This window comes from Macaca mulatta, chromosome 7, assembly GCF_049350105.2.
Source record: "Macaca mulatta isolate MMU2019108-1 chromosome 7, T2T-MMU8v2.0, whole genome shotgun sequence".
In the NCBI taxonomy this organism is placed as follows: Eukaryota; Metazoa; Chordata; class Mammalia; order Primates; family Cercopithecidae; genus Macaca; species Macaca mulatta.
In genome coordinates, this window is record NC_133412.1 from 145744927 (window position 1) to 145770110 (window position 25184).

The window sequence follows — 25184 nt, forward strand, 5'->3', positions numbered from 1 at the left end:
CTGGCAGAAGCCTCAGCTTCCATCCACACCTGTCCTGGCCCCAAGGCCTCAGGGGGACTTCTAGAGCCAGGAAACCTCCCCTCTGAGGGCAGGGAGGGAGGGCCTGCCCCTCCAGTGGGCCCTGGGCCTCCCTCTCTGCCTGTCATTGTCATTGTGTCATTGTGTGCTTCTCCTTTCCTCTCCTTCCCCTTCTCCCTCCTTCTTCTCCTTTCTCTCCCTGCCACACACACACACACACACACACACACACACACACACACACACACACACAGAGTCAACTTGTTACTGCCTTCACTCTCTCCCCCTGTGCCCAGCCCAGTCCCGTGGACCCTGGGAAAGTACACGAACAATACCTGAGGAAGGGGATCAGGTATCCGGGCAGGGCACTGGCCTCTACAAAACACACAGATGGCTGCTCCCCAGGCTATTCTGGGCTTTCCTTTCTTGCCCTCCTCCCTCCCTCCCTCTCCTCTCTGTCCCCAGCCCTAGGCCAGCTCCCAGCACCCCTACTTCCCTGACGAACATCCTTCTCCTTCCATTTGCCCAGGATGGCAGCGAACTAGCCTCAGACACAGGAAGTCACACCCCCCTCTAGGCCTCAGTTTCCTCTCTTCTGGAAAATGAAGGGTTGCACTGACAAGGGGTGTTTAAGCTTTGGGGGTGTCACAGATCCCTTTGAAAATCTGATGGAAGCCAGGCAGACACACACACATGCACAATTTTACAGACAAATTCAAGGAGCCCTGAAGCCCAGCCATGGTCTAGAGAAAGGCTACCCAGGGATCTTGTCCATGTTCATGTTCTGAGTCTGGCCCCTGGCCGGGCTCCTCCACACCATACCAGCTGCACCTCCTCCTTCCCTGGGCCGGAGTCACCAAAGGAGTCACAGGAGGACCAGCCAGGCCAAGCAGCCACCCTCACTGGCCATCCCAGCTTCCCAGCCTCTCCCCTGCTGCCTCCCCACCACCAGCAGAGGGGCCCTGCTCCCTGCACAGCTCCCCCAACCTCCCACTTGACTGTAGCCCTCCCCTGACTGCTGCAGCTGCAAGAAAGAGGCAAAGATGAAGTGGGGGAAGGAAAGGAGGAGGAGGAGGAGGAGGGGGAGGAGAGGGAAGAGGAAGAGGGAGAGGAGGAGGAGGAAGAAGAGGGGAGGAAAGGGAATAGGTCCCTCAGTAGGCAAGGTACAGACCAAAGGAGCTGTAGCCTCTAGCCCTTCGTCCTAACCCGAAAGGGGGCTCAGCCTGTCCTAGGAGGTGTGGTCTACAGAGCACCCACTCACACACCCTTAGCATCAACCTTGGCCCAACCTGGCCAGCCTCCCACCATCATAGCCAGCAGCAGGCTCTAAGCGACAGAGCCTGCTCTGAGAGCCAGGGACCTCCTTCACCACCCCCACCCCCGAATCTAACCCACTCAGAACAGCTCCCAACCCTCCCCTGCTCAGGACCCTTCGTGGTGCCCCTGTCACTTCCAGGAGAAGCTGCTGCTTCCCCCATTCAAGGTGCTCCAGGCTGGACCTCAGCCCCAGGCACTCCTGCCTTATCTTCTAAAACTTTCCTGAGGAAATAAGTTCTGCTGCTCTATTGCACAGGAGGGTGACTATGGTTAACAATAATGTATTGTGTATTTCCAAAGAGCTAGAGGAGAAGATTTTGAACGTTCTTAACACAAAGAAATGATAAATGTTTGAGGTGATGCATTTGCTCATTACCCTAATTCAGTCATTACACAACACATACAGGTATCAAAACATCACACTGTATCCCGTAAATGTGTGCAATTATTGTGTACCAATTAAAAATAAAATAAAACTCTCCTCCATACTGACCAGCCTGGACTACTAGCCACATTTTCTTGTCTCCACATAGGTGCCTGACATAATCTCTTTCTTCCTCCACCGAAACCACCTAAGGTTCAAATTAGCTCAAATGCCACCGCCTCTCTGAAACCTTCCTAGCTTTCTCTCAGGTTGGAAGCACCCTCGCCTCTGAACTCTCATAGCACGGTGTCTGGGGGTGCTTGTGGCCTTTACCACATTCTCCTCAATTTCCACAGGTAAACTTCAGAATCTGAGATGATACTGCTATTACTGGGAGCCTGTTGTGTGCCAGATACAGGGCCAAGGGCTTTACCCGCGTTGCCTCATTGAATCTTCCCACAAATGCAAGCTAGAAGGTGGCTATAATTCCCTCCATTGAGAGGAAAGGAAAAACAGGCAAGCCACATTTCTATGACTCCCAAGCCAGGGTACTTTCCTATGCCCTGTTCTGCCACCTAAGTTTCTTGAGGAAACTTACGTCTTAAGGGTAGGAACGTGTTCACCTTTTATTCTAGGACCAAGTTTTTATTGCCATATTGGTGATTACATGGTTGAGGAGAGGATGGTAGAAGGATGAGAGAGGAAGAACCATATGTGCCATGCACTATACACATGTGATTGTGTTTAATCCTCACAGCAACCCTACAAAATAGGTGTCATTCTCCCCATTTCTCAGACAAGGAAACTAAGGCTCATGAAGGTTATGTAATATGCCTGCCACCGGTCATCCAGCCTGTGAGTGGCATTGCCAGCCTTCTCTCAAGGGTTCTCGGGCCCCAAAGCCACCCTCCGTTGGCAGACTCACAGTGCACACCAAGGCAGGGGTGAGCTCGCCTGGGGCCTCTCTCCAGTTGGCAAATGGATCACCGAAGTTAGAGCCCAGTGATTTTTGTAATTGAAAGTATTTTCTTTCTGACTTCCATTATGTAATTGGAAATGTATTCCCAAGGGCAATAATTTTGGCCTCAAGACATAATTAAAAGCATACAGGAGTGCAATGTATATTTTTAAATGGCATAACTAGAGGAAAGCTAATGATTTTTTATGGCACAACTGAAAGATCCCCCCAGAAGCTGCGTTCCATTCCCCTCCAAAGCTAGATCCAGGTTGAGAAAGGCAGTCCTCGATTCTGGTCCCTTAAAATCAAAGGATATCAGAATAAGGATCACTGAGGAAGATAAAGAAAAAAGAGAAAAACAATCAAGAAAGAAACTAAATAAAATCAAAGGATAGTTATAAACCACCAGTTTTAAGCCCTGGGCTTTTAGGTGTTGTTTATAAATAGCTTTAATCTGTGAATGCCTGTTTAGGGATTAAATCTAATAATGTATTTTTTTCAGAGTGCTTTTTGAGCTCTTTAAGAAGAAAGTTTGTCATTTTGCCCCAGAGAAACGTGGAGATCATTTTCATAATTTATGATTTCTTTAAGTGCATAGTGAATTTCCTTTAAGAGGAACACAGGGTGGCCCACCTAGAATAGATCATGATTAATAATGCGGCAAGACTTGAAGGATTTGGGTTTTAAGTGGGCTGTAGTAACCCGACAACAGAGATGGGTAAAAGCCTAGCAGCCCAGTCCCTTCCCAGCCAACAGAACTGCCTTCCTCCCACGAGCACCAGGGAAGGAGATCTGCTTCTGATGCTGCCGGCGCCATGCCCCAGAAGGAGAAAGATCTGTGCCTATGTGGCAAACTGTGCTCCACTCCCCACCCCACTGGATTTTCTCTTATCCACTCATTCACCCATTCACACACTCAATCATTCGTTCAAGGATCCCTGTATCCATCCACCCATTCCCTTGCTGAACATGATCCAGGCAGTTGGTATTCAACAGTGAACAAGACACAGTGCGTGCCCTCAAAGAGCTAGTCTGATCAGGGAGGCTGTCAAGAAAGCTGACAACGAGCAGGGGGCATCAGGTGCTGTATGAGAGGGATAGGTAAAACATGGAGGTTGGAGACTCAGAAATGTTTGTAGGTGGAGAGCGAGTATATATGCAAGACAGCTCCTGCTTGGGTGGTTGGGGTGGCATTCTGGAGATTCCAGATAGGAGATCTCCATTCAACCACATTGACAAAAGTAAAAAGATAAGGTTAAAGTGGTTCATTGTGGGAAATGAGGGAGTGCCTTGTGGGAAACGAGGATTGTAAGAAAACACATAAAAAGGAATCAGACAGAAGTTTAAGGAGTTATCTTTCTGGAGACTGCATAGAAGATGGAAGCGTAATAGTATGGTTTAACAGGATCCAAGAGAGTATAGTTTAACGGGATCCAAGCCTACACATCAAACAAAGTGCAAGACTAGTTGCTAGAAGATCTCAGGCTCTTTCTCACAGGTTAAAGACTCCGAGCCCCTGACATTGGCTCTTAGCTTCAGAAAATGGCCCTCTGTGTGTCATGTGGCAACTAGGGCTCCATGGGAGAGTTTGCCCTAGATCTGGGGTGCAGCCTGGGTCGCAGTGTCTAAGACACAGGTCCCAGACAACCTCAGCCCAGCATCCCTAGAATAAACGGAGGCGGGTTTGCTCAAATTGCCCTCTCCACTTGGAAAGCCCATCCCCAATCCCAAATCACTGCTGTCAAAGTCTTATACATCCTTCAAGGTTCTGCTCCAATGCACCTCCTCATGAAGCCCTTCTACAGATGGTCTCCCTTCCTGTGTGCCTATGGGACCGCCTATCTGTGGTTCCATCCTGAGTTAAAGGCAACAGTATACATGCTATTCCCCTCAGTTGGCCAGTTGCTTCCACTGGGAAGTTCTAAAGTTGCTGTCAAGTTTTATCCTCCAAGTCTGTAGCCACATGAGACAGTGAGCTGTGTCCATCAAAATGGCTTGGATGACCACTCTGAACATGCACCTCGGTGGACACAGAGGGGTCAAGGGTTTGAGGAAAGCAGAAAGGGGAGACAACGGAGGGTGTGGGCCCCTGTATGACCCTCCTTAGCTCCTCCCAGCCCCGAGGGAGGCTCTCTGGAATTGTGTTTTCCCTCTCTGTTTTGGGTTGAGTCTGTGTTTAGTCCCTGGCGGGGATGGCATTATTTTCCTCAAGGTTTCAAGGGGGTTGAACAGCGTTTCATATTTCTCTGTTTGGCAAATAGTTAGTCCCCTGCCTCCCCTCCCAGGAATCAGGAATCCCAGAAATTAAAGCCGGAGGGACTCAGGTTTCTTTCTGAGGCGAGGCCGCTGCAGCAGATGCCAGTTGGACCCAGGAAATAGCCAAGGGGTGGGGGGCACCAGGTCTTGAGTTTTCTGGTAGGCAAGGGAGGGTACAGCCATGGATAAAATGCCGTGGCACTGTAGAGGGCAGGTTTGGGCTCCCTGCCTGGAGCAGAATAATCTTTCTTTCAAAGCTGAGTTGGAGTGAGCAAGGACCAGCGGCAGCCATTCCACTCTGTGCTGTGGGCACGTTTCTCTTTGGGTAAAGGGGAGACAGAGCTTTCCATGCTGGAGAAGGGGATGGGAAGGAGCAAATCCCAGCAAAGGGAAGCAGGCCCAGCCCAGATGCCAGCAGAGAGGGAGCAGGAGCAGGAGGAGGGGATGGGAATGAGCCAGGCTTCAGCACAGAGGCTGGGAGATGGCAGGCGGGCGCTTGCGCGCAGAGCAGAACTGACACCTGGATCTCAGCTTGCTTCCCCCGGAGAACACTTTAATGAGGCTCACAGCTGTAATATCACAGAACAAGCGTTAACAATGCTAATTACCTGAAGTTTAGCCCGAACATTCCTAACCCACCCACCTTGGGGACACACTGTTGTTCTGGCCCTGCTAAAAGCGCTGATGGTTCAAAACATGGACTGAGGCTTATGACGCAGATGTGACAGCAGAACACCAAGGCAGGCCTGGGTGGGGGCAGGTAGGGTAGTGTGTGCTGCAGGCTTCAGGGATGCCCAGGAATGGACAGAGTGTAACCTCCTGGTCATGATACCAATGTCCCTCTGCTCTTCTTAAGAGTAACCCAAGGGAGAAGCCCCAAGTGGAGATCAGACTCCCTTGGCAAAAGCCGGGAATGGGCTACGTCCATTTGTGCATGGCAGAGGGTCACGGGACTGAGGTGACCTCCCATCATCACTCTGCACAACCTCAGAAGACACCCCTGTGCCCTTCCCACCATCTAGCCCCAAAGATGGTTTCAAACTGTTGCATGTTTTTTGAAGCAGCAGAATCACCAATAGAAGACGCAGATCAAATTGGAGCTGTGCTGGTCACTGGTTTCAGTTGAAAGCTGGAGCTCAAGGCTCTAGGACTTCCTTCCACCCCTGTCCCTCGAGACCTCTGGGCATCCCCAAATCACTCGCAGAATCCTAGGCCTCTGCAGAATCTGCTTGGAAAACCACTGTTCTAGAACAACATAAACCTCTGGCCTCATCGTGTCTGGGATTAAACCATGCCATTCCAAGGCACTGCATGGAAACACACTTTACCAGACACCCCAGAGGGCTCCTGACTCAGGCCAACTCTGGGGGCTGGAAGACAGGCGTGAGCATCTGGTGTGTGTACACCTCGATCTACATGGCCCCTTCCCCAAAACTGCCAAGTTAGGGCTGATTTTATAGAAACTCTAGAAACTCACGCCTGTATCTATAAAGTCAAATGTCACCTAGTCAGATAAGACAAGATCTAGAACTTCGGATTCCTCTCTCAGTAGCCTTTCTGCCAAGCCAGGGAGGGGAAACCATATTATATCTCTATCGCAACCCCACCCCTCAGACTCCCACTACTGCCGGGTGTTGAGCCACTCATCAACATCTTATCCCACGGTCCCTTCTTCCTAGGCCTCACCACCTCGCTCTGCCACCATTCCAAGCCTTTGCCTCTCCCCCAGGGAAAAAGCAGAGGAAGGCCGTTCTGCTCTGTGTTTGATTGAATGTAACTTGGATCCCTCCAGTTTTCCCCGCTGATAGTTTGGATGTGTGTTCCCGCCAAATTCCGTGTTGAAATGTGATCCCCAGTGTTGTAGGTGAGGCCTAATGGGAGGTGTTTGGGTCATGGAGTGGGGGGATCCCTCATGAATAGCTTTGTGCCCTCCCAGTGGTAGGTAATGACTGAGTTCTTGTTCTGTTGGTTCACACTAGAACTGATTGTTAAAAAGAGCCTAGGACCTCCCTCTGTCTCACTCCTTCCCTCGCCATGTGGCACACCTGCTCCTCAATTGAAAGCTTCCTGAGGTCCTCACAAGAAGCTGGTGTTGGTGCCATGCTTCTTGTATAGCCTGCAGAACCTTGAGCCAAATAAACCTCTTTTCTTTACCAATTACCCAGCCTCAGGTATATCCTTTAGTAAACGTAAAATGGACTAATACCCCTTCCCTCCTCCATCCCTCTGACTCGGCAATGTCAGTTTCTGGTCTGCGTTATAATAGTTAACTTTCTCAGGCCCACCAGAACATGGCACGTTTACTGCCTTCTCAAAAGCCTTCTCAGAAATTGGTGAGATAAAACTGTTTTCGTCTGTTTGGGCTCCTGTAGCAAAGTGCCATAGACTGGGTGGCTTATCAACAATCAGCCAAATTTATTTCTCACAATTCTGGAGACTGGAAAGTCCAAGATCAAGGTGCCAGCAGATTCGGTGTCCAGCAAGGGCCTGCCTCCTGATGGACAACCACCTTCTCCAGCTTCACATGGTGAAGGGGTAAGGGGTCTGTCCTGGGCTTCCTTTATAAGGGCACTAATGCCATTCATGTGGACTCTGCCCCCCATGACATAATCACCTCCCAAAGTCCCTGCTTCTAATACCGTCACCCTGAGGGTGGAGATTTCAACATATGGATTTTGGGGGACATAACATTCATAGCATAGCAGACCAGGATGCAATGCCGGGTTCCCTGGGGTTAAAGCAGAAACATGCACAGCTCTCCATGCAGATGAAAGGCCTGAATGATGTGGGTGTCTGTGTAATCTGCTGCTGCCTGGACTTTGTTACATGAGCCTAAGTCCCCCCGATTGCTGAAATTAGCAATTCAGCACTGCAGGTCCAGCTGTCGCTTGAAACTGCTTTGGGTGAAGGCCTGGCCTTTCCCCTCTGGTCCCTGAATGCAGACATCTCTCCCACTGCAGAGATCGCTCAACAACCTGCTCAATGGCCCATGCCTGCAGCAACCATCAATGGCTCCTCTGCTGAAATAACGGCCCCACATTATGCTTAGAAAAGCAAAGGCTGAAGGCACACGGATGACTCATTAAAGAACAGTGCAGCACTCACTTAGGGGAGGAATAAGAAGTGACATGGTGTCTTCCCACTGCCATGCCCACCTGTGTCTTACCAAAATTCACAGTAGATTCCAACTAAAACTATGTTGACTGATTGAGACCAGGGAGCTCGTATTCTAGTTCCATCGATTTCCCCCTTGACCCCGTTCATCACATGTTGTATTATTAGCTGTCTGGTGCCTGCCTCCTTGGCAAGACTATGAGCCTCATGAGAGGTGGAGCTTTGTCTTCTCTGCTGTAGCCCCACTACCTAGCATAGAGTAGAAGCCTTTATTTATCGATCTAAAATTTATTTTTGGAAGACTGACTCTTAACTTGCAGCCTCAGGAAACCAATTCCCGCATGGACCAGGAGTCCTATACCCAGAAGCTGTTCCTTGAAGGCTGTTGCTAAGCAGACTCTGGAGACTCTAGGGGCAGATACGTCCTCTGTGATGCCTCTTGCTCCTTGCCCAGGGCAGCCAACTCACTGCCTTTATGGAAGGCAGCTGAGAAGGAAGGAGCAATGACTCAGCTGGCTTCTAGACGGGTCCTGCACCAGAGGTCTCTCTCTCCCCCCAACCGTATTCCCCCACCTCTGCTGTGAGTCATCTCTGAGTCATCAACCTCCCTTCCCCCAGAAAATCTAGGGGGCTCCCTTCAGGATGCCCGAGGATCTTCTCTGAGGGGTCTCCAGAAAATGAGCTCCTCTACTCCTGCAGCTGAAGCTCTCAGTTAAGGCCTGAAGCTATGCTGCCCGCTGTGCCCATGAAAGCTGTCACTGTGACTGTGGCTTCCCTGGTGCCATGTATGACGTGGCGGGAAGCCCATCATCAGGCAGCAAGTGAGACCTGGAATTTGTTGCTCCAGGAGTCTCCTTGCAACCATGAAAGCACTAGTGTTTCTCTGGAGCCTGATGCACATGCATGTGTGTTTCTCTCTCTCTCACACAATGCAGTCCTACTGCACACCCCAACATGAAAGGCTCTACCCCCACAGGATCTCTACATTTGCAAGTGAGGTCCTAACTATTGGTAGGGAAAATAAGAGTTTCCAAGAGTTTTAAAGGCTTTTATTTGTTTACACATTCTCTAAATTGCAGACAAAAGATTCACTACGTGGGTAGTCAACATTGCTAACCAATCACAGAACAAGATACTAACCACAGCAAGGAAGGGGTAGGGGCTTGTGACTCAGTCTTTGAGAACGTGCGAGGGTTCCATGGGATATCGAGGGGTCCCAAAGACAAAGGCTGCTCGATCCCCACGTCATTCTTCATCCCATCAGCGACAGGTCTCCCTCCCAGAACCCTGTCAGGACAGGAGAAAAGGCAGCAAGAGAGGTGGGGCGGTCCTGGCACGTGGGCCACCAGTCTTCTGAATGAAGAGCGAGTCCCGGGTCTGCTTCCAATCTGTAGGTTCTCCTGGAGACTGTCACAATCTGGCAGCTCTCTGGGAAGCAACAGAACCGGCATGTCCCCTTAGGATGGCAGGAGATGTGGCACAGCCTCAATCTCCAACACTGAAACACAGAGAGCTTGATACGTCCCTTAGGGCAGAAACATCACAGCACTTCACGTTAGGAGTCATGAAAGAGTGAGAACCTGACACACGTGGGAAGGGCACATCCCCAGAGGACAGAGGGCCAAGGCGGCACACACACCTACAGACAGAGACCGCAACCACATCACAGTAAGGAGGAGGACAGCTAACGGGGTGGGAGGCGGGAGCTTTTTGTTTGTCTGTTGCTGTCGTTGCTTTTTAGAGAAACCAGGGTGAGCCAAATGGAGATACTGTCTCAAGACCATTACACACAACTTCCCAAATCTGTAGCCCTTTTCTGTAACCTCATGAAAGCTGTGTCAGACTCAGTCCTGGTCTGAAGTACCCAAGCAGACCAAGGCAAAAACTCATCCACAAGAGGCAATGCGGTATTGGGTTCCAAGGATCAGTGGGGAGGGCCTTCAAAGGAGCAAAAAGGGAAACCCTCTTTCATAGGCATTTCTCTCGCTGGAGCCCAACTCTCTTGGTCATTCTTTTATGACTAAGAGTCTCAGAAGGAGTTGTGGGTGTGGGGTAAAAGAGACAAGCAAGCATGTTGGAATGATGGGGATAAAATGTTGCAGTGGCTTCCCTCTCTGGTGCCCACACCTGGAAGAAGTGATCCCAGGTTTGCGTCGTATCTGCAGGTCTAGAGACATCAATGGAGGCAGTAATTGGAGATCTCAGTGCATTTCCAGGGTCCCCTTTCCCAAGGCAGTCTAGAGCAATGGAGGGGCAGTACATTCCTAAGGCTGTGAGATGCCCAGGGTCTCTATTCACCAGCTGAGAAAGGGCAATGAAGACTAAACACACCCCTTCTGCAAGTCCACACGCTCTCTGACTCAACCAGAGGGCATCCAAGGCCTGGTGGAACCTGTGCGGGCCTGAGCTTCCTCGTGGAGCAGCGGGTAGGCAGCTCCTTCCCAGGGACCTCGTCGTCCTTCCTACCGCAGAAGCCACCTGTCAAAGCCCACCCGGAGAAATCCCAGTGTTCATAAATGGAGGTGCCCTCACCAAAGCCACTGGACCAGCCTGTCCGTGAGAAGAGACACAGAGGGATTTCAGCAACGAGAAGAAAACCAATTTCTTTCGGCTTCTTAGCAGAGATGTTCCATGTCTTGGCTATCAAAGAGAGAAACGGGGCTTAAAAATTGCCCTCACCCTGAACCCACTTGGTGAGGGGGAGCAGACCTGGTTGAGGTCTAGTTCTGGCTTTTGTGAATCGACCGTGTGACACACACAGCACAGCATCAAGGCGGGAGGGCGCCTGATCAGACTGTGTTCTCAGACTGAGAGCGCACTCAAGGGCAGGCAGGAGATGGAGAATTCTCAGAGCTCAGCCGCTGGCTCTCGAGCTCCCAGGCTCATCCCTCAAGGAGCTGGGGGCCTGAAGGCTCAGGGTCCACCACTGGCTGCCTGGGGGCAGTGCTGCCAGTCTGGTGTGGAAAGGGTCCAAGTCAGAGGCCTTTGCCTCACCCCTTCCACCAGCAGGGCCATTCAGAGGAGCCTTGGCTCAAAAGAACCTTGCCCACAGGCTTTCAAGTAGGTGAGTGGACCAAACCCCTTCATGCTTTTCAGGCTCTCACGCACTTTAAAACCAGACTCACAGCCAAGCCTTGTGTCCCTGGCTACCTCCACAGAGATCACCAGAATTCCCCTCGCTGGGAGCCATGTGCTGTCTAGGGCCCCAGAGGAGCCTTCCCTCGGGCCAGCCCCACAGAGAAGCTACAGCTCTGAGCCGACATCCACACATGGACAGATACATGCCTTCCCCCAAGCCCAGGCATTTTGCTTGAAAGCGAGCTTGGTGTGGCTTCTTCAGGGAATAACTCAAAGCTGAAATCTGGCTGTGACACGTGTGGAGAAAAGGAAAGATGAAACAAATGGTTTATTCCTAATGCTGTCAACACAAACAACTGACAGTCTAAGCCAGCATGAAGCTAGGATCTGACAAGCACCTGGCCAAAGGTGAGCATGGAAGGTTTGCTGAAAAGCTCTCTGATGCTGGGTTTCATCCCTGCACACACCAGCAGTGCCACACACGGGCATGGGGCAGCTGACCTTGCTGGGGTCTGGTGGAGTGTGCCCAATCTGTGCATGAAGCCCCCCCCCACCCCAGTAGTCCCCCTCTCTGCTTTCTCTAGCAGGGACAAGACCACTGTGGGGGTCATTTTCTGCCTCTGATCAGGCCCTACCAATTGCACCTCCCTGTCTTCCACCCCAAGAACCTGCAAGCAGCACTGGGGGCACTGGCTGCCCAACACACTCCAGCCCAGGTGCCTTCATCAGCTCACCAGTTTTAATGCTGAGGATGCTGTCATCCAAGGGCATCTAGTGCTTGGAAAAGCAGATTAAAGCAACTAGGCTGAGGTCATCTGTTTTCTTCCCCTGACCCCTCAACCTCCACAGGATGGAAATCATTGGATGCCTCCACCTACTTGTCTTCTACTGAGGAACACGCATCCTCAGCAGAGAAACCTACATATACATCTACCTTCCGTGGTGGCGCGATGCTTGACCTATAGTCACGATTCCTTGGCAGAACTTAATTTTATAGCTGAAAAGCAACTTGAAGGCTGGGCCAGGATGTGGTTTGTTTTCCAGCCTCTACAGGACCTAGAGCATTGCCTTGCACATAGTTGATGCCCTGCCAAGGGTTTTAATTTAGCCAGTAACAGCCTGCCTTGCAATGATTCATGGCAGGCAAAAGATGGGTTCATTTTCCTTCAGAGGAAAAACCCCCAGAGTGGACAACCATGGCAGATGAGTGGGGGGCAGCTCGGATGGACTGTGTTCCCTTTCCCAGCCAGAGGAGCACAAGTGCTCCCTAAGCATCTGACCATTCATCGCAAAAGCAGGACCCATCTGCTTTCCCAAACGCCATGTGGACCAGATGCACTGGTGAGCCAGGGACGCCCTGCCTACCTACCCCGCCTCTCTCCAGCCACCTGCTCCCCACCTCCTCTGCTCTGAGATAATCGTTCTATATTTTCATGCTCTCGCTCACGTATCAGGCAGTGTTTCTGTCCTTTATTTTTTTCTAGTACCTAATTTAGGCCTCTTCAACTACATGTTGAAAATGTGCACGGGGTATATTTTCTTTTTCCTTTACACCACTGTTGCTTCCCACTTCCCACCTCCACCCCACTCCTTAGCATCTAGCATGGCAGAGGGAAGGGAGGAAACAGTGTAGGGAAGGGAGAGGGCAGGATGAGAATCGAGGTCTCAGTGGGGAGTAGACATGGAAGGGCAAACCAAGTCCACAAAAACCACAACCCCCATTCTAGCCATAAAAGCTTTGCATCCCTTTGATAGCACAATTGAGACTTTTCAAGTCCCCAACTATTACCAAATGTCTCTCCTGAAAAGAAGCACAGGTGAACGAAGGGAAGAGAAGGAAAGAGGTCATGGAGCCAGTGGCTTTCCAAGCACAAGGCTCCCTTTGCAACCCCTGTGGCTGTGCAGGAGCTGAGAGCCAGAGGAGCTGGACTGGAGAAGATTTCAGAAAGACGCACCTTGCCTAGCAGCCCCTGGCTCTCCCTCTTGTCCTGGAGCAACATCAAAGTTTCCCTTTAGTTCATTAAGCAGGGTGTGTGTGTGTGCGTGTGTGTGTGTGTGTGCGCGCGCGCACGCACGCATGGGCATTCCTGTTCTCATCATCAATATTCATAACATTGAAATGAATAACAGAGATACAGAGAGGCGAGCAAATGAGCAAATGGGATGCAGTGAGTGAAAATATAACCTGGGGGTCTGTAGGGTTGTGTTGCTGAGGGGATATACAGGCCCCAGGGGCTCGCGGGCCTCTCCCATTTCCTACAAGGCCCACTTACCTGCCCTCCCGTCCCCACCACGGCCGTGTTTATTTGCTAGACAGGGTTGGTGCCAGCCTACAGGGCCATTTTGCTTGCTGCCTGGGCTAGAGGTCATGATGAGTAATTATATCTCTGTCCAAGAGGGTTCTGGCTGCCTGCCAGTCCTGGTTCCTGCCTTCCTCTGGCCTGCCCTGGGAAATGTCGCCATCAGCAAAATACTCCCTTCTCCTGGGGGAGCCAAAGAGGGGGAAACTGTGAAAGGTCCCTCTCTCAAGGCCACCTGCCCTGCGACCTGAAGCTGGCACTGGAGCAGAGAAAGGGAAGGAGTGGGGACAGAAGCTGGAGTCACCTCAGGACCCCCTTCCAGGCAGGGCTCACTCAGAGCTCAGAGAGCCTGTTCCAGGAACCCACTCACTTCCAAATCTTTCCCCTCATGCAGGGAGTTCCCTGTTCCTTCTGGAAAACCCCCTGGTAGGGAACTGGCAAGCCCGGACCCCTCCTCTTCAGAGTTTCCTGACAGCACTTCCTTTGGGCCTCTCTTCAAGCTGCCTGGGCTGCTCACACAGAGGGGGCACCCGCCGCACAGCCAGGCCTCCCCGGGGACAGCTGCTGAGAGGCTCCAAGGCAGCTCCCACTCACTCTGCCTGGGAGGCTGTCTGTCCTCCCACATCCCGGGTGCCCAGCAGGCAGCACCCACATCTTCCTCTCCCCTCCTTCCCCCTGCCCCCCTCTCAGCTGTCCACTCACAGACCAGAGGGTCTCCAGCCTCCCTAGAAAGGGGTTCCCAGCTCTCCAAGACCCTCCAACAGCTGCCCAAAGGCCCTGAACTAACCCCTGTGTCCCTTTGTTCCACACTCAGGGCTGGTGGCCGTGGCCTCTGGCAGAGAATCATAAGCAGACTCCTAAACCCTAGGAATGCTCAGAAATGGGTGCGGGAGCCCCAACCCCCAGACAGCTATGGAGCCCACCTTCTGGCCACAGACCAGTTAGACTCTACAGCAAGCTGGGGCTCAGGTAGGGAGACTCGTAGGCCTGAGGCAAATTAAAACATCTGTTCCCCACCACCACTATCCTTCCCCTTCACCTGGAATCAAAAAGCATGCTTTGGGGATGGGAGTAAGATTGCAAAAAGGGTAACACACAGCGGGGAGAGGAGGAGCTCTGTCCACTTTGCAGGGGGCAGAGGAGCAGGACTGGCCAGGCCCCCGCTTCCCTTCCCAGCTACTGGTGTCCTGGGCTTGGGGGACAGGGGCCTGGAGGCCTGACCCGTCTGGTAGCAGTGCCTGGAAATGCTTCACTCCCCAAGGCTACAGGCATGATCCAGCCCTCCCTCACTGCCTTCTCTCTCCAGCTGGGTATGGGGCCTGCTTTGCCCTCAGAAGCATCCCTGAAACCCCACACAATCAACAAGGGGCCTCAAGAAAGAGGGAGCTGAATTAGAGTTCAGAACTGGGCAGAGGTTTGGCCTTTTTAAAAAATAATAATAATAGTAATCTGCTGCCCAGGATCACAAGACTCAGGAAAAAAAACAGAGTTTCAATCACTGTTCACTCCCACCTGCTGCCCTCCAGCTCCTTAGCTCCAGGATTTCTGCCTGAGGACATCCAGCTCTCTGCCTTGTTCCGCCAGAGATCTTTGCCCCTCCCAAATGCCCTCCCACCCTCCCTTCCCGAGGCACCCCTGTCTCTCTTCCTCCCCAGGAATGGGAGCCTGCTAAAAGGGACACCAAGTCACCACTGCTACAAGGAGCCAGGCCTGGGACTTGTGGCATCTTCCATGGGAGTGTGAGCGTGGCTCTGGCCAGGGCCAACTTCTCCATTGGGACCCGCTGAAGAGGGGCCAGGAGGGGCAGCCGGGGAGTGAGAAAAGAAGGGGCTGCTCCTGTCCCAGCACTTCCACGACAGGCTAAAAACCAGCCTGGGGACCAGGGATGTGGTCCTCAGGGCCCGCCCTGGGCCATGGGGCAGCACAACGCCCCCCACCTCCTCACACGCAGACCCAAAGAGGAGACTATAAGCCCCTCTTTTTGAGCCCTGAGGCCTGAGGTTGCCAGCAACCTTTCTTCAGCGGCACAAAAGAGCGCAGGTCTCCTCCACTTGCTCCCAAAGGAAAAGTAATAACAATCATCTCATTTTTCTTCCTTAAAACACCAAAACTTTTAAGCGGAGTGTTGAAAGGAAGCGGGCTGTATTCAAAGCACGAAGACAAAAATGCACCATGAGTGTGTAACCCTCCAGGGTATCATGAAACCATCACTGTGAAACCCAAACCCTCCCCCAACTTCAAAACCTGTTATCTTCCCCAGCTCTGGAGGAATCTGGCCTCCTTCCCTCCCTTCCACCCACCCACGAGCTCTTCCCTGGTTCCAGTTGGCTGGGCTCAGCCTGCCTGGGCTTCCTACCTTGCCCTGGGGCAGGGACAGGAGCAGGGGAGCTTTGGGACCTGCTGGCTCCTGCTTCAGGGGCAATAAGTCAGTGAGGGGTTCCGAAGGAAAGCCAGAATGTCAATCTCCTAGCAGGAGCCCTGTTTCTATTTCCACATAATGTTGCCTGCGCTGGATTTGCTACAGGTCCCAAAAGCAGGGTTTCAAAAATGCCTGCAGGGAACAGGATTTCCACTTCCGGGTTGAATCCGGCAGCCTCACCTCTCTGGTTTGCTGGAGCCACAATACAGAGGCCTCCCGGTGAAGCCCAGCAAAGGTCTCCTGGCTGTTCCCAGCATTTGAGCCGGGAGACAACCCCATCATTGTCCCCATTTGGTGACCTCTGCAGAAAATGACAATAGCTACCATGGAGTGGGGACCATCATCGTGCCAGACCCGTGCCAGGATCTTTACCAACGTCACCTCGAATAACTGCAAAGACCATGCTGGAGAGGCCATGTTTCCCCACCTTACAGACGTGTGAAATTTGGCTCAGAGAGGTGAAGTCATTGGCTCAAGGTCAGTCAGCTAGAAAGTGGCAGTGTTCGTCAAAAAGTGAGCGTTACCCATGAACTGAAACGAATCATAGCCCTCTCTAAAAGTCACCTTTCCATTCTCAACTGCATTCATCTTATAGAAGGGAGTATCCTGAGCACCTTCATTTTAAAGTCCCCAACCCCATGTATATCCCTCACCTCCACCCCACAGCCCATGCAAGTCATGATTTCCTTGGTCACAGCTTTTGCCAGGACCCTGACCATGGGCAGCCCGGCCCTGGCAATATAAACTCCCTTTGGTCACAAGGGAGATACGAAGAAGACATCTAACATTGGCTAATGCACACAAGAAGGTGGACATGGAAAATACCTGGAGTTCTTCCCAGACAAGCATGGCTCTGCAGTGCTTGTTTATGTAGCAAAACTCTCAATCTCGCTCTGGAATAGTCAGGGCAAGTGTTACTATCTCCATTTTCCAGGTGGGCAAATTGAGGTTCAGGGAGGTTAGGTGACTAGCCCAGTGTCACACAGCTACTCCATGGCAGAGGCAACACAGAAACCATGATCCTTCACAGGCATCTTGTGATTCGAGCTCAGAGAATGATTCTAGCTCATTCTCTGGGGTTCAAAAGAAAAAAAAAGAAACCAATTTAACGTTTAACAACCCTGTCCTCTTTTCAACACAGAGGTGATAAATGTGACCATAGAGACTTTTGTCTGCTTGCAGTACCCTGACAGTGCCAGCCCACAAGTTGGCTTGCTATCCCTGCTTTCCAGATGGGGAAACTGAGGCCTCCAAAGATGAAGAATGGGTTGGCCCCATTCTGCAGGGAGTAATGAAGCAGAGAGGGGAATTCCAGGGCCATCCTAATGTCACTCCAGAGCCCTGACCCTCACCACTGCAGGCAAGTTCCAGTGCCCTGCCTTGGCCTGGGAGACCCAGCTCAGGCTCAGCTTGTGTGGGCAAAGCAGATGTGGGGCTGAGATAGAACAGGGGTGCCCTATCGCCTGCACTTCTGTGGAAAACAAATTTACACATACTCCGAAGAGGACGTGTCAAGTTGTAGAGCCACAATTTGGGGTTTCAGACTTGCTTTTTAAGTTTTTAAGCTATTGTGGCATTTGGGAACATTTGGGGAATTTTTTTCTCTAAATTTAAATTAAAATGACTCTCAAAACCAATTATTAGCCTTTGGAGACAGCCTGCTTTGAGTTTTGTGGGAAGAGAGAGAGCTAGAGTAGTCAGGAGAGAAAATGTGCCCCTCTGATGGAATGTCACCCTCCCTATCCCTCCCTGGGCCTTCAGGATTCAGACGAGCTCACCGACCAGCAGGCGGAAGGAAATTACTTATGAGGAAGACGAAAATTCCATCCGGACCAGGGGCCCTTTAAATGAGACCATTATGTATGTGTGTGATTCACTCTGAGGCCACAGGCCCCTGCAGGAGAGTGACCCCCATCGCTTGCCACAGGTCACTCTGCAGAAGCGTGGGGGAGACCCACACTGCTTGGTTTCATGCCAAGCTGCCCTGGGTCCACTGGCCAAGAGCAATTAGCCTGGAGAGGAGCACTCCTGCTGAGGGACAGCACAAATACTGCAGCCGGGCAGAAGTGGCCCAACTAGCCCGAGTCTCCGGGAGCTTCCTCAGGAGCTTAAGAACTAAAAATAACCTGGGCCTTTGTTGTGAGCAGCCGGACCACAGAGATGGAGCTGATTTCAGAGAAGCCAAGCATGCGCGAGGGTTCCGCTCACCGAGACCTGCCCTTCGGGCAAATGATTTTTCCAGAAATATGTCAGTTATTGTGCTGCTGCTGTGATTCAAAGTCAGCCCAATCCGCTCCAGCCCTCGGGGCTATCTTCCAACACACAGAGTTCTCGGAAGCTCAGCCTCCCCACCTATTTCTTCTAGACACATTTTTTTTTAAAACAAGAGTCCTGCACGTTTGGGGAGCTTAGGAGACAAGAGTAACCCCCGCACTAAGAGTTCTAAAATGTGGCCACCCTGGTCGTGAATGATGACCACCTCACCCTAATTATTTGTTTAGATAACAATCTTCTCCTTCCCCTGGGAATCTTAAAATTCCCAGTCAGGTCTCAGTAGACAATAGCGAACATACACTACGTGGAAAGAAGAAATTACTTAGGAAAAGGAATTCAGAGCGTGGCATCAATACTGAAGGTTTCTCAAAGCTGCAGCCCCCTGTATCCAGCATTCAGACACATGATTGAGCAGCCTTCACTCCCCTTCCTGGTTCTTGAGTCCCACCAGGGGAAGCTGAACCAGTTCTCCAGACCCAGGTGGGCTGAGAGGCAGAGGCTTGACCGTCTTCCTCTGTCCATAGGCTGTGGCTGGTCTCACCTAAAGGATGTCCCAGCTCTAAGGTCAAGGAACCAGCCTGGCCCCTTGCAAAGTCTCTCCCGATGGATAACAAGTACTGACTGGCTATGGCGGGGCCTTGGCACCATTTCCGCAATGCTTCCTCCCATGGCTCAGCGCCTCTCCCTCCCTCCCCGCCCCCATCTAGTAACTTGAGGCAGTGGATCAAGACCAGGCTGGCTGTGGATGCCACTGCTGAGGTTCTAGAAGGCAACTCTTTGTCTCCACAGACACCAAGGAACAAGAAGGGGTTGCAAGACCCCAAGTCTAGAAGTTTCCAGTGAGGCTTGCCATAAACAACAACTTCTCCACAGCCCTTTATTCCTCGGGTGAGAATTTCAGGATGAAGAGCCTAAGCTGGAGGGGGCGGGGGCTGTGCGAAGATTTCTTGGAACACAATAGATAAAAAACACCACACTACACACAATGATGGGTGAGTGGTCAGGAAATGGCTTCCCTTAAAATGGGAACCAATGAGAGGGCCTCGGTGCTAGGGCAAAAGTGAAAGGGGTTCCACAGGGCTAGGGCCGGCAGTGTTCTTCCGAAGTGCAACTTCCTTCCGGTAGAAACAAGGAGGTGCTGGCTGAAGTTCCGCACATATCGGGGGCGGTCAGGAGATGCCTCGCCCTCTTGGTTCCATGTGTCCGTGCCCCTCTGGGACTATTTCTTTTCCTTACAGTTGGTCTGTCTGGATATGTAGGAAGAGGGCGCGTTCTGGTTTGAGCTGGGCTCTGCTTTAGCCTCTCCAGCAGCAAGTCACATTCTGTGACCTAGGGCCCTAGGCCTGGCAGCCGAAGGCTGAGGCTTTCTCTTTGAGCAGTTCCCAGCATAAGTGGCAGCTCCAACTTCCTGCAAGAAATGAGATGGCTTTAGTAGCAGCCCCTCTGCTAACTCTGGAGCCCCACCCCAGTGCCCCTAACTTCTTGTAAACCCTGTTTCCTTTGAACTTCGGCAATGCAGAAACCAAGTCCCAGGCCTGAAAACGTGCCGGAGTCTGTGGCTCAGCAGAAAGCAGGTGCTCAGAGGAGATGGGCTCAACTCTTATCAAGACCCTCACTCCCTGGTCATGCCTCCAAACTAGTGTCGCCGGGCCCTGCGCTAGTTCCCCTGGAAGCTCACACCTCCCCAGCATCTCCACTGCATGTCTGGGAAAAACCTCCTCGGCCCTCAAGTTGAAATTTAAGCTGCTTGGACTGTGCCTCAGTTTCCTCATCTGTAAAATGGCAGTCGTCGTACCTACATTGTGGGGTTGTGACGATTAAATGAGACAAGACATGGACATGTAAAGCCCTTAGCACAGGCCTGTACTATGGTGAGAGCTCAGTAAGTGCTAGTAGTAGTAGTATCTGCTGCTGTTGTTACTGTTGACCTCATCATCATTACCTTCTGGGGGCTCAGCCACCGGGGGATTTAAACAGTACATGTGATAGCCACGGTCACAGTCATCGCAGAAGAGTAGCTGGTCCTGGTGGAACACAGAGCAAGCACAGAGGAGGAGAGATTCCGTTATTTGGGGCCAATGTGTGGCCCCTACTTACCCATCAGCCTTATTTCCACATCGGCCTCACTGGATCCCCTTTCCAGGTCCCACATGGAGTCCTCACTGTTCCGTGAACATGCCTGTGCTTTTCCCACACCTAGAGTTTCCCCCTCTACCTCCCAGCCTATATAAATCCTACACCTATTTTAGGGTTCTGCTTAACTCATACCTCCTCCAAGAAGCCTTCTGTGACTACCACCTCACATCCAAATTTAAAAGGATTCCTTATTCTTCTGAACTTCCAGAGCCAATAGCTCTGCTTCCAAAGGGCAGAAAATGTCTCTATTGTCCATGACTTTATATATTTGAAGATCTTAATTGAATTCTTCTGGATTCCACTCCCTCCATCTGTGAAATGGGCAACAGCTGTACTGGGATGAACCTCAGAACCTCTTCAGGGTTTCATTAGAATGTAGAAAAATGCAAGTAGTGCCATCCCTTGGCTTCCAGAAGCTTCCTCACTGTCTGGAGGCTGGAGCCCAGGTGAGAACAGGTCCCCCCAGGATTGTGGTTAACTTCAAAGGACACAGGCCATATCTTTGCACCAATGGCTACTTCTGCCTAGAGGCTCTCCCAGACCCCTGACCCTTTCTCTGCATGTCCATTCCCTGCCTGCCCTTCAAGTACATCTTCTTCAAGCACTTCTTTTCCACAAAGACTTTGCTAATCTACCTCAACTGGAAGTTCTGTCTTCCCTCCTGCAGAGCCCGGTGGTACTTTCCCTTTCTGTGACATTTAAATGCATTTTCCTTTATGTTACATGCCTGGCATGTGGTAGACATCTAATCACGCTTGTTTTCTTGGTCGGGCACTGTGGCTCATGCCTGTAATCCCAGCACTTAGGGAGGCCAAGGTGGGTGGTTCACTTGAGGTCAGAAGTTCAAGACCAGCCTGGCCAACATGGTGAAACCCCATCTCTACTAAAAATACAAAAATCAGCTGGGCATGGTGGCGTGCATCTGTAATCCCAGCTACTCAGGAGGCTGAGGCAGGAGAATCTCTTGAACCCAGGAGGTAGAAGTTGCAGTGAGCCAAGACTGCACCACTGCACTCCAGCCTAGGCAACTGAGTGAGACTCTGTCTCAAAAAAAAAAAAAAAAAAAAACATCTACATGTTTGTTTTCTTGACTAATTAATTTGGAACATGCCTCTTTTTTCCACCCTTTATTCTCTTTATGGACTATAAGGCCCTTGGGGGAAAATCTTGTTTTCTTCATCACTGCATCCACTGTAGTGACTTCCTTGCATACAGGAGCTACTCAGAAACTGTTTGTGATCTGGCCCCACCCCCTAGTTTCAGCCCTGTTCTATTTGGTGATTTTTGAAAGTGTTTGGATGGCTTATAAGACTTTTTCAACATAAAGTTTTGTATCAAATCTCACCTTGGCTCCCACCAGTGCAGAAATCCTGGATAAAATTAGATATAGCAGTCGGAATCCCCAGGGAGCCAGCAAGGAGGGCTTTTTTTGTCATGCTAAAATCCATCAGTGGGGCAACAGGAGAGCTTTTGAAGAGTTATCAACTGGGCAGTGATATGATCAGATTGCAGTTTAGAAAGATCTTACTAGCTGCTATGTAAGCGTAGATACCCAGTGGGAGAGAGGTTCATTCAAGAGGCCAGGGGACCAGTTAGGAAGCTGCTATAGCTATCCAGATGCGTGATGATTGTGGCCTGAATTACGACTGTGGCATGGAGAAAGAAATGGGTCTTGCTCCCATTTAAGCATCATTGATTAGATGGGGAGAGTGATAGGGAAGAAGCCAAGGATGCCCTCTGGGTTGTGGCTTGGTCAGCAAGCCTGATGATACAGTCACCCATTGGGACATGGGAGGAAGAGCAGACTCATGGGAGGGAGAGGGCAACCTCAGCTATAGACATGTTCTACAGATAGGGATGACCTGGAGGCTGTTGAAGAGAGCAGGAGAGAAGTCTGGGTGTGAGATATGGATTTGGGAGTCATTGTAACTAGATGGCAAATGAAGGTCCTAGGAGAGGAAGCCTGGAATGTGTGAAAGCAAATGTCTTTGAACTTGTCTTCATGGAGGAGTGTCCATGAACCCCTTGAAATGATACATACAATTTTGTACATAGGTAGAAAGTACATGTTTCTATGGAAAGAGTAAATTCATAGCTTTCATTGAATTATCTGAAAGATCAAGGACCCAAAAGAGATTAAGATCAAGGACCCAAAAGAATTTACTGAGAAGAAGGTCAAGAATAGACACTTGGGGTACTCCAACTTTACAGGGTAGGCAGAGAAAAAAAGACTGAGAAGGAACAGTCAGAGAGGTAGGATGAAGACGAGCACACTGTAGTTTACGCCAAAAAAGTTACATCATTATTGTAGAACCAGAATAAGCTACAGGACAATTTGATTTAGGGATAATAGGATAATACAAGGAGAGACAAGTTAGGATGGGGACAGAAAACAGACAGGACTTGTCAGAAACAGTGTTATTAATGCCTTAAAAGCAGCAATAACCCCTACTATAGCAGTTACATAGGAAATACAAATAGGTAGAATATCCTGGATTACAATTTCCCAAAGGAAAACTGGGCACCTGAGAGTTTAAGTGCATTTTGTATGGGTTGACCATTGTCTAGCACCATATTCTCTTCTCTTCCACCACCAAGAACCCCCAGTTCATGCTAACTCTCATGACAAACACAATTTTAGTACCTCTCACTACCAACTATCCAGGAACCAATTGGTGGCATAACCACACAGAGAGAAACTATTCCAAATGACTAAAAAACAATTAATCTGACAATACATCCTTAGTAGGACATAACTTAAGGTCATAAATAAATGCAAATATGCATATATATGGATGTGTGTGTAATGTTCAGCAATTATATTATTGGTTTAAATATTAGAATCAATATTCTGAGACCGCTTTATGTGCGTCAAATGAGTAATTATGTTGGTATCATTGAAAAGCAAGATTTTGTAACATGGTTGAAAGAAAATAGAAATGTAGGCCAATGAAGTTAAGTCAAAACTCAATAGTTGGTTCTAAGTATGAACTGGATGCATCAGTATAAATTCATGGTGTAGTTTATCTTTAAAACAAGCAAAAAAATATTTTCTACCTCTGTCCACAGAAAGTGCGCCAAAACAATGACTAACAGCAAAATTAGCACCTCTAGCACCCACATTATGTTCTCCAAAGACCATTGCCCACTAAAAGGAACTAGGAGTCCCGGGAGAAATAGGTGATTCCAGGTCTGGAGCATAAAATGTATAAATATATTTAGATATTACAAAGTAAGAAAGCTATCAAATACTATTAGAAGTATGTCAAAAGGACTCAGGATCCTACCTGAATATGCTACCACTGGTCAAAGATGGGACAATTTTACCTATAATGGATTACAACAAATAAAATATGTTTAAAATCTTCAGTTCATAAACATATTTTTTTAAACCTTAGTCACCTTCAGAAGATGCTAGAGAAACATCACACTGTATTTTTATTTATTTATTTGAAATAATTTTAAACTTAGACAAAAGTACAGAAATTGTGCTGAGAATTGTACTCAGTGTACCCTAATATTAGCATCTTATATTACTATAGCAGAATTATGAAAATCAGAAAATTATCATTGGTGTAACACTATTAACTAATCTATAGACTTTATTTGAATTTCTCCAGTTTTCCCACCTATGTCTCTTTTTGTTTGTTTGTTTGTTTTGAGACAGTCTCACTCTGTTGCCCAAGCTGGAGTACAGTAGCGTGATCTCGGCTCACTGCAGCCTCCGTCTTCCAGGCTCAAGCAATTCTCCTGCCTCAGCCTCCCGAGTAGCTGGGATTACAGGCATGTGCCACCATGCCTGGCTAATTTTTGTATTTTTAGTAGAGACAGGGTTTCCCCATGTTGGCCAGGCTGTTCTCAAACTCCTGACCTCAGGTAATCCACCCACCTCAGCCTCCCAAAGTGCTGGGATTACAGACATGAGCCACCATGCCCAGCCCCCCACCTATGTCTCTTTCCCCAGGATCCAATCCAAGATCCCTCATTGCATTTAATTGTTGTGTTTTCTTAGTATCCTTCAATCTGTGACAGTTCCTCAGTTTCTTTGTCTTTCATGAGCTTGACACTTTCAAAAAGTCCAAGCCAGTGATTTTGTAAATGTCACTCAATTTCAGTTGGATCTTTTCTCATGAGAAGATCCACATACGCATGTATTTTTGAGCAAGAATACCACTAAAGTAATGTTGCACCCTTCTCGGCGCATCGTATCAGGGGTAATTGAGGCCAGTATGTCTTATTACTTGTAATGTTATCTGTGATTATATAGTTAAGGTAGTGTCTGCTGTTTATTTTCCACTGTAAAGTTACTGTTTTTCCCTTTGTAATATACTAATAAGTAATCTTGTTGGAGAGATACTTGGAGATTATCCCCTCAACAAGAGAAATAGGATATTTGAGATTATGCAAATATCCTATTTCTCATCATACTTTTGCCCACTAATTTTAGCATCAATTGACAGTTCTCACATAACTGTGAAGTGTTCCCAACGATTATTTCCCCTTTCCCACTACATTTATTCACTGGAATTCAGCTCTAAGGAAGAGCTTACCTTCTCCTCTGTTTACTTATTTATTCAATTTTTACATTAGTATATTTATTTTTTTCTTTAGGTTATAACCTAATAATATCATTTTTTTAAGCTAAAGTTTTCCTAGATTTGGCCATTAAGGGTTCCTTCAAGTTGCTTCCTGTGTCCTCTAGACACATGAAAATACCCTTTCATTTTTTAAACACTTCCTTATTTTCTGACACCACATAATATTCCAGGCTCATCTGGCATATTTTACATCCCAGCCCTGGAATCAGCCATTTCTCTAAGGATCCATGGTTCTTTTTATGAGAGAATGGTGTTTAGAAACCAATTTCTTGATGCCATGTGTCTTCATTGCTTCTGTGTTGTCATTGCTTCTAGGCCCTCCCCGCCAACACAGGTAGGAAATAAATGTATG

At 49.5% G+C, this 25184-nt stretch overlaps 1 protein-coding gene across 3 annotated transcripts in view; it reads right to left on the reverse strand.

The window, feature by feature from the left end:
- Positions 1 to 18961: 18961 nt before the first annotated feature.
- DPF3 (double PHD fingers 3) overlaps positions 18962 to 25184 on the reverse strand; it is a 275967-nt gene continuing 269744 nt past the window's right edge. For all 3 annotated transcript variants that reach the window (XM_015144032.3, XM_077941333.1, XM_077941334.1), the window contains exons 10-11: positions 20041 to 20122; positions 18962 to 19506 (exon numbers count right to left, since the gene is read on the reverse strand). In XM_015144032.3, coding sequence (XP_014999518.3) covers positions 19436 to 19506; positions 20041 to 20122 — 153 coding nt within the window. In that variant the 3' untranslated portion in view covers positions 18962 to 19435. The remainder of the gene's footprint in view (positions 19507 to 20040; positions 20123 to 25184) is intronic.